This window comes from Cygnus olor, chromosome 16, assembly GCF_009769625.2.
Source record: "Cygnus olor isolate bCygOlo1 chromosome 16, bCygOlo1.pri.v2, whole genome shotgun sequence".
Taxonomy (NCBI): Eukaryota; Metazoa; Chordata; class Aves; order Anseriformes; family Anatidae; genus Cygnus; species Cygnus olor.
In genome coordinates, this window is record NC_049184.1 from 6,061,461 (window position 1) to 6,073,807 (window position 12,347).

General features: G+C 45.3%; 1 protein-coding gene and 1 long non-coding RNA gene across 3 annotated transcripts; both read left to right on the forward strand.

Annotated features, from left to right (window-relative positions):
* LOC121079160 lies at window positions 1-7,233 on the forward strand. 2 transcript variants are annotated; one of them, XR_005824911.1, is made up of 5 exons: window positions 1-50; window positions 690-1,483; window positions 2,351-2,486; window positions 3,334-3,438; window positions 4,351-7,233. It is a non-coding gene; the product is annotated as an uncharacterized LOC121079160 (long non-coding RNA). The 2 variants fall into 2 exon arrangements; XR_005824910.1 differs by having other exon boundaries at window positions 10-136.
* Window positions 7,234-7,343: 110 nt separating this feature from the next.
* Window positions 7,344-12,263, forward strand: FITM2 (fat storage inducing transmembrane protein 2). Its single transcript, XM_040575565.1, has 2 exons — window positions 7,344-7,609; window positions 9,550-12,263. Exons 1-2 carry the CDS (start codon window positions 7,437-7,439, stop codon window positions 10,190-10,192), a joined length of 816 nt encoding a protein of 271 aa, XP_040431499.1. The 5' UTR covers window positions 7,344-7,436; the 3' UTR covers window positions 10,193-12,263.
* Window positions 12,264-12,347: the final 84 nt, after the last annotated feature.

A 12,347-nucleotide genomic window follows, 5' to 3' on the forward strand; every position in this document is an offset into this window, starting at 1 on the left:
GGACAGGACCTTCCTCTGCCTACCAGCCAACAACTGAAGGAGACGTCTGTGTGAGTTCATGGTTTGTGGTGAGGGGAAAACCTCCTGGCCTCTTCGCTGCAGTGCTGGGTGTCTGTCTGCCTCCTGGGGAGGTTCGGTAAGCCCCTGGGGCTCTATGCCTGCCAGCCCACGCAGATGACTGTTGAGGGGATGAGGAGGCTTAATTGACCCTGACAAATATTTACCTGTTTCCCCAAGTTTGCAGAAGCCTTGCTCTGGGTACGGCTTTGAAGTGGCGTTCAAAGCCCCAGCAATGCTGACGTCCCTGGGGGAGCGGGGATGCTGCTGCAGGATGGGCCCTGTGCTGCTCAGTGCTGGCATCCCCCATCCTCTGCCCACGTCCTGCTGCACACTGGGGGAAGAATGGTTTTCTGATTGTTCGGAGCCTATGTTAAAGAAACAGCCCTAAAAGGGGCTTTTCTCAGCCCAGTGGCAGGATGTGCTTCTCGTGTATTTTTTCCTAGCCTCTGAATCATGTCAACAGGGATTGGGTTGAGTCACACATCTGTGGCAGGCTCGTATTTAAGTAAAGTAGCTTGTTTGAACTGGACAAACAAACACTTCTGGAAAGAACCCGACTGCTTTAACTAAAGCTGCTAAATGCTCAGATTTAAAGCACTAGGATTTGGCTCTAATTTTATTTCTTACAGAAATTAGAAGAGAAATACACTGGAGAGGTCTTTATTGTAAGAACAGGCATCAGGAGCATACTCGTCATCCCTCTGCAGCTCTAGGCTGTCGGTAGGATCTCCACGTGGCTGCAGTTTGATGTCCATCCCCGGACCCAGAGCTGCCTCCCTGCTGCTCGTGGACACCGTCAGTGGGGTTTGAGTTGGGCTGACACCCATGCCTTCACCCCACCTTGGTGAGGAGCAGACAGGACCCCAGTATTTTGAGGATGCTCTGCTCCTGGTGGACTGGGATGCAATTCCTCAGTGAGAGCAGCTGGCTTGTTCCTCTTGATGTCAGGAAGCTGGGCCAGGCATTAGTGGGTCAGCGAGTGCCCTGCCACCAGCTGGTGCCTGGCAGTAAGAGCTCACTGGATGCCACGGGGAAGGTGCAAGGATCTCACTCACCTCCATGCAGCAAGGCAAGCTGAGTTGCATGTCACAGCCAAACAAGCGCTTCCAAACTCCTACAGATGCTGAAGGAAAGAGCCTGGCTTGGAAAAATTGTGATGAAGCAGAGCTCAGAGCCCAGGCACCTGTATAGTTTCTGGCTTCAGCATCATCCTGGTCCTGAGGATGGCTCAGTGCCTCACGCTGCTTGCTGTCACCCCGCTGTCCTTCTGATAGCACCTGTGGCTGGTTATCACGCTGGAACTCCCCAGCCTTGGGTATCCTCCTTTCCTCTTCTGATGCAGGCTGAGATGTGGGACAGGTTGTGGTGGAAGAGATGAGGGCAGCAGGAGGTGTTCAGCTCGCTGAGCCCAGGGAATAGATTGGTAAGAAACCAAACAAATCATTAGCAAAAATACATGTGTAAACTTCTTAACTACAGCTAAATTAAGACTAGGACAATCCTGAGTCCACTGGCCAGTCAACATATGCTTTGATGTTTTCTGTAATTATTATTTTTATCTACAGAGCACTTCAATAGGGATTATTTTCAGGGCAAATTGCATCACATTTCTAGCTGACACTTATATAATTAACTAAGCCAGTAAAGCATAGATTAAATATTATGTATGCATATTTATTTTTTTAGCTTTGCATTTAATATTTGTAATTATATATTTGACTAAAGCAGCTGCAGCTCATGTTATGTGGTTTGTTGTGCCAGTTATCCAGCCAGGAAGCTGGAACTGCTAACTGTGGTCCCTGCAGCTGATCAACAGAAAGGCAGCTCCAGGTTCTACACCTGAATGTAAACACATGAGCTAAAAATGCACTGGTAAAGTCTGAGAAGTTCATATTTCTGAATTTGAATTAATAAGTGTAGATCATTTTCTTCCCGTATTTGAGCAGTTATAACAAGCTGTGTTTTGTTAGGGGGGGGAAAAAAAAAGGCTGTATTTTTATACAGTAGCTCAAGGGCCACCCAGAGAAGACTTCATGGACGTTGTTGTTGTGAATTTTGCATGAAGTTTAACCTGTGACTGATAACCACTACAGAAAGCAAATAAATGAAAGAAATAAACAACACTTCTAGCACAGGACTACCAGAAAAAATAATCTAACTGGATGGGAGTTGCTTACCAGTAGCCGTGCTTCTTTGAGAATCCCATCCATTAAATATTCAGGGGAAAAAAAAATTACACATCAGCTACCAAGAAAAGACAACACAGAACCAACTTAATTCATGTATGCAGGTGTTTGGGAGTGACGATTTTCTTTGGCAAACACAAAAGGCACGTATCATCTGCTGCGCAAAAAGGCGAATGCAAACCGGGCCAGCTATTTCAGCGAGGAGTTGTACACACAGCCACCGCAGCTGCACTAGGTCAGGTAGTTACAGAAACATGACTAATTACGACCATTTTATGTACAAGTGCACGTATACTTACATGAATCACACATTTTTAGGTGTAATCTCATCCCCATCTCATCTGCTAATGAGCTGTTTTATTCTCTCTGTAGCAAGAATAATATTTCACAGCTTTGTGAGCTCTGGTTATTTTTAAGCTCTTCAGATCGTTATTGTACCTCTCTGCAACCTCGCATTATCTCTGAGGAAGCAGGAAAACAACTGCTCCCATTTCCCCCCCAGAATATGGGAATACTGAGGTTAAGGAACCTGCCTATGGCTGTAGAGGGAGTTTGTCAGAGTCACAAATTAAAACCAGACCCTCCGAATCCTTGCTCGGGGCCCTAATCACCAGACCATCCTCTTCCATAAATTCAGACCTGTCATTAGTCTGCTCTGCTGAAATCTGGCTGTGCAGAGCAAGGAACATAAATATTTTGTAGCAGTAGGTCTTAATTTGTAGCATTAGTAAAGTTTACTCCACAGAAACTGAATTGGTTCTTTATTAGGCTTTGCCCTGTATCCCAAAATATTTTGATCTTTGGATATAACCACCAGCTATGCTGAAAATTCCCTTCAGCTAAGATCATACCCTTTCTATTCATCTGAAAAGAGTTTGAGGGGAAACGTGTGACCTGCAGAGGTTTTAATGCTGGGTCCAGTCTATACAAATTACCTGGGGCTAATTTCCATAACTTTTTCCAACACTTTGTGGGTTCGAGGATGGGGAAAGGTCTTTCCCATTTGTTTGAGCAGCCGCACAGGTTGTGAATTACCATTTTCTCTATTCTGTCTCTTGATTTGGCTTTTCTGCTGCAAATAATACAGCACCCACTGACAGAGGTGAAAAGCCCTTGGTTCTGCAGAGCAGTGATGAGGCGGGCTGGTACGAAGAGCATCCCTCATCACCAGAGACAGGCAGTGAGGATCCAGGTCAGTGTGATGGGAAGGCTGCGGTAACCCTGCCCTGGCTGCATTTCAAAGGCATCACTGACACAGAAGGGAACAAAGCATACTTTTTTAAGCTGACAGTGAATAGAGAAGGCTGCAGAGCTGAGAGCACCGAGGTTGAAGGATGGTGTCTCAGCAAAGGGCCAAAACTATCTTCAACTTCAAGCTTAAGCTCCTATTAGGCAAAGAAAATACAGCACAGATAATGCTTATGTAGCACCTCTCGTGCAAACATCCCAGCACACCTAACAATCAAACTCAAACACAATCAGTCATGGAGATGTGAGCAGCATTCACCAAGAAAAACAGAGCAAGCAAGGCTTGGAAAGGAGGGGTGGCACAGCCACTGAGAGCCCACGGTTTCTAAATGGTTTCCATCTGGAAAGTGCATTGTGGATGGAGAGAGCTGGGGTAGATGATCCCTATGGTGAAAAGCAGGCAGATAATGGTGGACAAGCAGATGCCAACAGGTTGTAGGTATTGCTCTGAGACAGGAGGGCAAGCTGGGAAGACAGGGGTTCTCCCAGGTCCAGACAGGTGCCTTACTGAGGTAACTCAGACCCATGAAGTGTGCAACCACAGGCAGCGTGCTTTGAGGGGCACCTGTTGCCCTTGTCTCCTCCTAACTCCGAATGAGGATGAGGTGCAAGCTGTGCCTGTGTGCTACCGCATCCGTGGCAAAGAGACCAGGCTGAGGGGGCAGGCGAGTGGCTGTGCTGAGCTCCAGCATGACCCCTGGCCCAGATGCCTGGGGAGCACTCCCTGGAGCACATCTTCCCTAAGGGTAGATCAGCTGGTGAGAGCTCACCTTAGCTCAAACTCAGGTCAGAGAAGAATCAACCTTTCTTGTGTTTTGTTTAATATATATATATGCATTTTTTTATTATTCTCTAGGCATCTTTCTGTGGTTGCAACAGAGAAGTGGACCCAGAAACCATACTATCACTGAGCAAAATGTCACTCTTGTCTGGCAAGAGCTGCAAAGGGTCAGGGTCTCTCTCCACTAACTGCATGCTGAGGTTAGGTGACTTTCCAGGCAATGATTCTCAATTCTGCAGAAGGTATCCATGCCATAGCCTTGCATGAGAAAGGCAAGTTTCCTTGCAATCAAAGTGAAATGGATGATTAATACAATTGCTAGAACTAAATGAGTTAATTTTCTAAGTAATGTCATCATTTTAAATAATTAAGAACAACTCAGTGTCATTGTTCTTGCTCAAATGAATAATGGAACACCTGGTAAAACATGGAACTTTATGACCATGAAAGATTCCTTCAAATCTGCCACGGCTCCAGAGTAAGGACACTCTCAAGGCATGTTGGATCTCATTTCAGACCTCTGCTCAGGATGCTGTGATTTCCACGTTGCATGTCCAAATAAGTGCCCGAGGCTTTGGGCAACTGGGCATGCAGGGGCAATGCTCACCAATCACTCTTCAGCTCTGTATGCAGTTCTACATCTGCAAATGAATCAATTCTTGCTTATTTTAGAGGCTAAATTTAATTTGTCAGTGAAAGAATTTGTTTGGGGCCTTGGTTCAAATTAAACATTTTCTTCAAACAGAGGAAATAAAAAAAAAACACATTGTCTTCATCAAATAGTCTGGAAGTATTCAGCTTGAATCAGACAGTGACTTGGTGAGCTTAAGAAAAAAAGTAAGAAAAAAAGCGAAGGACAGACAGATCTGTTATACCTGACCAATTAATTCAGTTTGCTATTGTTTATAGCTGTCAAATACCAATTTGCTCTCTGTGAGAATATTTTGGGAACCTTCTACAATTGCCCTAGAATAAACCCCATTTCCTGGTTATGAGTAAAAGCATTTTCTGTAGTTTTAAAATATCTAAATCCTGCTTTTTTTTTTTTTAATATTTTTTATTTTTAATGAGGGAACTACAATTGGTTCCTCAAAAGGACTGTTGGCCTTGGCTGGTGCATGTGGCAGCATACACGTGGTATGAAAGTACAGATTCAGTCTAAATCTGCAGGACACCTGGAACCCAGTTGAGCTTTGCTCAGTGCACTTGCTAGAATTCATGATTTATAGAGATAATCCTCAGACATTTCAAGCTGGGCTGAAGACAGACAAATTTCCAGCCCATGCCATCAATTCCATTCATCTGGAACAGGTGCCAAGCTTACGAAATCCTCCTGCAATGTGGTAGACACCACAGTATGCTTCATTAACAACCAACCAAGCAACTTGCCATCTCCAGCTCACAGGCATTGAAAACAATCTGGAGATCAGAGACCCAAACCTGTGAAGCAAAGAAGGAAAAGTTTCAAAGGCAGCTGGACTCCCACAGGAGGGGATTTAGGCAGACAATGCTGGACTCTGTGAAACCTGCTCCCAGACCCTGTTATCCTCACTCATTTGAGTGAACACAGCTGTCTGTCTTTTCTAATTCAGGGGTACAATGCTGTGGCTAGAAGTGTTAGACGTGGCCATGTCAGTCTTGTTAAAAACAACATACAATAAATTGCCAAATGCCATTTACCCTGGATAACCTTCTTAGCTGAAACTGTCCATATCTACTGGAGTTGCTTGTGCGTCAGTCGACTTTGATGTATCCTTTTGCTCTTTCAGCCCAGATGTTGTCATAGATTTTCTGACGATGACTGCAAAAAGGCTTTGAAATGCACTCTGGCAAGAAACACTTTCCCATCCTGTCTCAGATAGGGTCTGCTTTCTTTTCACCTCACATTTTTTATTACTAAGGCCGTTCAGATGAATAAAGGCTCTTTGTTCATTTAGCAATTTCTCTGCTTGCTGATGGTGTTTTATTTTTCAAAGCATAAGTTGAAATGACAGCAGCAGCAGCTCAATAGATGAAGCAGGTCTCAAACATCATAGTGACAGACTACTAGTGTCTGGACACTGTTGCTGTCAGCAGTATGAACAGTGCAGGAGTCTTACAAGAAAGACTCTTCAGGCACAGAAAAAAAGTTCAAAAGTTATATGTTAGGACGTATGAGAAAGTTCCCAATTTCTCTCTTGCATACTATGGAAAGACACTCGCTAAGGAAAGCTGGGCACATTACTGTACAAGGAACAGATGTTCATTTATGGTGCATAGTATAACCCCTTGATGCCCTGTTCTGATGTTCTGGTCTGGAAGCAACCTACCCATTTGGTAATGGACGCAAAAAGTAGTTTTTGTTCTTTTTTAATGTTTTGATACATTAGGGTGGGATAACAATGCTTCTGAATATATATTGACATACATTGAGGAACTTGCTGTTTAAACAGCATTTCTCCCATTATACATGATAGATTTGGAGCTTGTACTCCACTTTACATTTCAAAGTGCCATTGAACTGAACCGGGCATGCTATGCCCTCAAGTCCCAGGTTTTCTGTGCTTGTTTGCAGTGAGAGGTGGGGCTGCTCATGTCACTCAGCTGCACGCCCAGCACGGGAGCTTCTTTAAAGCCAGATGTGACTTTTGGTTAGAAATCAGTGCTTTTTGTCCACCCAATTTATCATGTTGTGTTGGCAGCCCTGCAGAGAGCTTTCTCCCACTGCTAGGATCACTCAGCTCCTTCACCAGACACATCAGCTAGTGCTGCCAAACAGCCCTCACAGCTTTATGAGGGAACCTCGAGAGGATTAAGCCCGGTCCCACCACGGGCTGGCCGCAGCCCTGTCCACCCCTGAGCCGTCTGTCAGGGGCAGGGGCACCCCTAAAGCCCAGGAACCCTCCCACGGGACGAAGCAGGACGGCAGGACCCCGCTCCCCCAGCATAACGAGGCGCCCTGAGCGTACAGCCACAACATGGCGGCGGGGCGGGGGGCGCGCATGCCCACAGCGGCCGTGCTCCTTCCTCCCCTCACCGCCACCGCAGGGCCCGGGGCCCGGCGGGCGCCGCCCGGGGGCGCCCGAGAAGGTCGGCGGTGGCCGTGTGGTGGCGGCGGGCGGAGCCGGGCTCGACTCGTTCCGGAGGCCGTGAGGGAGGCGCCCGGGGGCGGTCGCGGAGCGATGGAGCGGCTGGAGCGGTGCTGCCGCTCGCTGCGCGCCGGGCTGGCGGCCGGGGCCGTCCGCCGCCGGCTGCCCTGGGTGCTGCTCGGCATCGTCCTCCTCGGGTCCGCCCTGAAGGACGGCGACCTGGTGCCGGAGACGCCCATGCAGAACAAGCGCAACCTGCTCAACGTGTGAGGAGGGCTGGGGGGGGCCCTCGGGGGGCGAGGAGGTGAGGGGGGCTGCGGGGTCCCCTGGGCTTGGGCTGGTGGGGCTGCCGAGGGGCTGCCCGGCTTCCTCGGCCGGCTGCTGCTCGTGGTGGGAGGAGGAGGAGGAGGAGGAGGAATCTTCCCCCTTCTTCAGCTCCCAGATAATTTTTCAGGTTTTCAGAACTGGCAGCGAATTGATCCAAAAGCAAGCTGAAGTCTTGCAAGCATAAGTCTTTTAGCATCTTTATAAAAGCAGCGTTATTGATCTTGTTTTCTGCTCCTGAGTGTAAGTCTTTAGCGTGTTTGTAAAAGCAGAGTTATTACTTCTGTTTTCTGCTCCTTAGGCGATGGCTCGGCAGGCTCAGCGTTTCTTTAAAGCTTTGCTCGAACGCTTTGAAGGGATTGAGCTGTGCGAGTGCCCCTGTGCCCTACCTGCTATGGACCAGAAGATAAAGCTAAATTTTCTATTTTCCCTGGTGACTTGGGGGTTTTTTACTTTATTGATTTGAATTGTTCACTTGGCGACACGTGGTAGAGGAAGTGCTTTCAGCGTGACTGAAGAGAGCAATTGGCAGAACGCTCAGAGAGGGGAATTGATCTTACAGTGAAACCGTACTGCGGTGTCGTGCCCTTCTGAAATAGGGGAGCTTTGTCAGTACTGAAGCGATTTTTTTTCCCCGCAGGTTACTTGTGTGCTGGTTTGCTGACAGTAGTCATGTTAGCAGCGTTTTTGCTTTTAAGTGTCTCAGCCAAATGAGAATTTTGTTTTCAGCTGTAGTTGCTGCACAGGTGCCCCTTCTGCTGTACAGTGGAGAGCAACGGAGGCACTCCTTAAAGTCCTGGGCAGTCCCTGACAGTTTTTGTTAGGACCTTAATGAAAATGCAGAACTTTGTTCCTGCTTGTTCTTGTCTTAGGTGCTGATTTAGGTGATGATTAAATTATGACTGTGTCTGGCTGTTGCTTGGTCACAGACCAGGATTCTGTCTATGCTTTTCAAAGTTGTGGGTAAAGAGAGCCGACAGGAAGCAAGCTGCATCGGAAGGTGCTGGTGGGACAAAGGTCAGAGGCCATGGTCTCCTTAATGTGGTAGTAAATTCACTTGAACCTGCCCCATCGTAAGATTTGAAAAGGGGACTAGTTATGCAATACTGTCAGGACTAGTTAGGCAATATCTTGTTAAACAGGATAGCAGCACATTGTCAGCTCGTTTTCAAGATTTACAGACATCACAGTAAAAGTTGGCAAGGTAGGGAGTGAGTTTTGAGACGGAAGGGTTTGTGTATGCTGTAGGACGGCCCTCATCAACTGGAGGGACAGCAAAGGACCAGATGCTACTGTGAGGTTTTGTTACTTCATTTATTTTACAAGATAAAATGGAGGAAGAGTGTTGTGGGCTGATGAGGGGGAAGAGTCAGTCCTTCTCCTGGGTATCTTAGTATGAAGAGGGTGAGGATGTGAAGGGATTTGAAAGCAAAGATAATCTGAGATGGAGGAAGAAAGAGAAAGTCAGAGAAAGGGTTACTGTGGTCAGGGTGGCAGGCTGAGAATATCTTTGCAGCTGTTCTTTGAGTAAGGCAAAGTTGAATGGGTTTGTAGGGTAAAGGCAATTGCAATAGCTGAACTGCAAGTCAGCTGGGAGTCTGAATGAGGATCTAGGTCCAAGGGAATGCTGCCTGGGAAACATTTGAAGTACCTGTTCGAGAAAGTACTCGGGTTTTGGACCCAAGAGAAATAATGGGGAGAGGGTTAAGATTTTATCTGTGCTTTACTTGGAGGGCAGGAATCATGTGTCTAAATTAGACAGCTCTGAACAGTGACCTCTAAAGCTGCTAGTTCAAGTACCACAACATACCCCCAGCTCCCTCATCCTGGCTCTTATGAAATTTCACACGTGCATGTTTCTCTTCTGTCTTCTCTCTGGCAGATACTTTGTCAAGGTGGCTTGGGCATGGACATTCTGGCTTCTGCTGCCCTTCATTGGAGTTACCACCTACCTTTTTGCCAAGAGCAAGTTCCTCTATGGCCACACGAAGAGCATTTTGACAGCTCTGCGGCGTCTTAGTGCACTGCTGGTGGGCACTGCCATCTGGTACGTCTGCACCGGACTCTTCGTGTATATCGAGAATCTCACCGGCATGTGCTCTACCTCGGGTAAACACAACGAGCCTCGCCAGCTGTACGCCACCAAGCAGGAGTGCCACCAGGACAATGGAATCTGGAATGGTTTTGATATCTCAGGGCACTGTTTTCTGCTCTCGTACTGTGCTCTGATGATTGTGGAAGAAATGGCAGTGCTGGAAGGCTTGTCCATAGACCAGAACTCAAAGCTGCGTGTTGTGGTCAACAGCCTTTTTGTTTCCTTGTGTTTTCTCACCATGATCTGGGTATTCATGTTTGTGTGCACTGCCGTATATTTCCATGATTTCAGTCAAAAGCTTCTTGGTGCGCTGATAGGTTTGTCAGCTTGGTATGTAACGTACAGAGTTTGGTACTTGAAACCATTTTCTCCTGGACTACCTCTCCCAAATATACCTTTGAGTTCAAAGAAATACAGCTATAGCAGATAAAAGAAGTTTTTAAACACTTTGAATTTTGCTTTCAGTACTGGGGTAGTTGAATATAGGAACGGTTACAGTATTTCCACTGTAAGGAACAAGATGATGGGCTGGGGCAGAGAACAATCTTTACTAGCTGATGGCTGGCAGGTGGTAATGAGATTTGTCCTCATGAGAAAAAAAAATGGTATTGGAAAAGGTCAGCTGTTGTTTAGGAGTTTCTGGTAGGCATTCTCAGCAAAGGAATAAGAAGTTGGATTTGTTTCTCTTATTGATAAATTGAGGAACAGATCCTCTAAGACTGACAGAGGCCTTTGCTCTTTAGGAGCTTAACTGATCTTAAGTCAATTCTTTTTCTTCCCTCTTGGTTTGTTTTTGTCAAAAATACCAGGGATGATCCAAACCTCATATTCTTTTTAATGCTCTACTTGTATTGCCTTAGGGGAAATCTCTCATAATGATAGTGCTGCTAACTGCTGCAATAGGCTTGGCCAAAAATATTCACTTGTTAAAGCAGCATATAGCTCTGTTTTGAAACTAGAACATCTCATGTTATCAAACGTTAAATACACCAACTTGCCACAAATCCTTGTTAGGTGTATGCACAATCTGCAACAAAGAGAGTGAACCTGACATGTAATGTCTTAAGCAGGTTGTGACTTCAAATTTATGCCTGCCTTTGGAAAGGAAACTCTTGAGTAACAAGTCTTAACTTTCTCCTTACATGAAGTATCTGTAGTCAAGTTTTGTCATTTTATTCTAGACACAAAAAGCAAGTCAAATACGAGACTTGGAGGGGTTATTTTTATTTTTTTAATTTTGCAAATTGAGCACCTTACAATAAAGGGTATTGTCTGCTACGTTTCTTCCAGAAGAACAATGAAATTCTGGTGTTACGAACATGTTGGCTTAAGCTGCCATTTTCTGAATATTATGCTTGGAAATGAATGAAACATATCATTTATCCTAAGCTGCAAAGCAGTGTGCTTGAAGCAATACTTATTCTTGCTTATCCGGGTGTATCAATAAGCTGCTTAATTTTGATTGCACCTGAAGTTGCGGCCACTTCTGTTGTGGTTGGAAAGCCACTACTGAATAAAACACTACTGTTATATAATGAATAGGTATGATATGGGATGGGTTTACTCATCATATCAATCAAACATTTAGCGTAGTTTTTATCTGGAAAAGCTTTTTATTATTTCATAAAGGCTTATTCAAGTCGCAGTTGCACAAAACTGGTTTGACAGTTGTAAAGATGAACGAGACAGTCCAGAAGGTCTGTAGGCAAGGCTGTAGATGTGTCTGTTGATCTGATAGTGGACGTGGTCTGTCTGCAGTGTTTGACTCCAAGTTGATTATTTTACTGAATATAGATGATGATGCACCATAGCCGCATCTCGGCACATTTTTTTTTGCCATCTCAACAGCTCCTTTCCAAGTGAGTGGAAGTATTTGCAGTAAATACAACGATGTTAATTCCGCTATTGTGGCCTGCCTCTGAGGAAAGCTGAATTCCCTTGAATTCAGTGGCAAGTGGGAGTTGTGCATCCTCAGTAAGTACAAATCACCTTTCAGAAAGAAGCTCTTTCAGGAGGTTATGTATTTTCTGTCATTTGCCCTTTTTTTGGCATTAAACTGCATTTAAGCTGACTCTTTGGGAAACTTGCACTGATTAACTCATATTGGGTTTAACTAACAATGTGTTTGAACAATGCAGATCCATTTGCTGACATTCTTTTGATGTAATATAAGCCTGCTCCCAATTGAGTTAAGCTAGTCTGCAAGCAACTTTCATCATGAAAAAAGATTATATACCCAGAAGGTCTTCTGATTAATTTCACTAGATTTAAGTTTCTATTTTAGGTTATCTTTATGTAACTTTGCTACATAGACAAGGCCTAATAACAGGAAATGCTATTTATTTAAACTAACAGGGCTTGCTGAAATTATCTTCAGTGCCACCAATGTTTTGTGCAATCACTATGCGGGTGTTTCTGTGCACTTCAGACCAGTGTCATGCAGACTGTTTGTTATGAAAATAATGTGGGATATGGCTGCTCTCAAAATTTTATTTAAACAATGAAAGAAAAACACTTAAACTTTATCAGTGTTTGTGTCTTTGAGGATGTTTCTGGAGTCTGTGAAGATACTGCTGCTGCTCTTC

Excerpts from the sequence above, each read along its gene's own strand:
- FITM2 (XM_040575565.1), top strand. The coding sequence starts at position 7,437 with ATGGAGCGGCTGGAGCGGTGCTGCCGCTCGCTGCGCGCCGGGCTGGCG. Across the intron at positions 7,610-9,549 it reads AAGCGCAACCTGCTCAACGT|ATACTTTGTCAAGGTGGCTT; the intron begins GTGAGGAGGGCT and ends TCTCTCTGGCAG.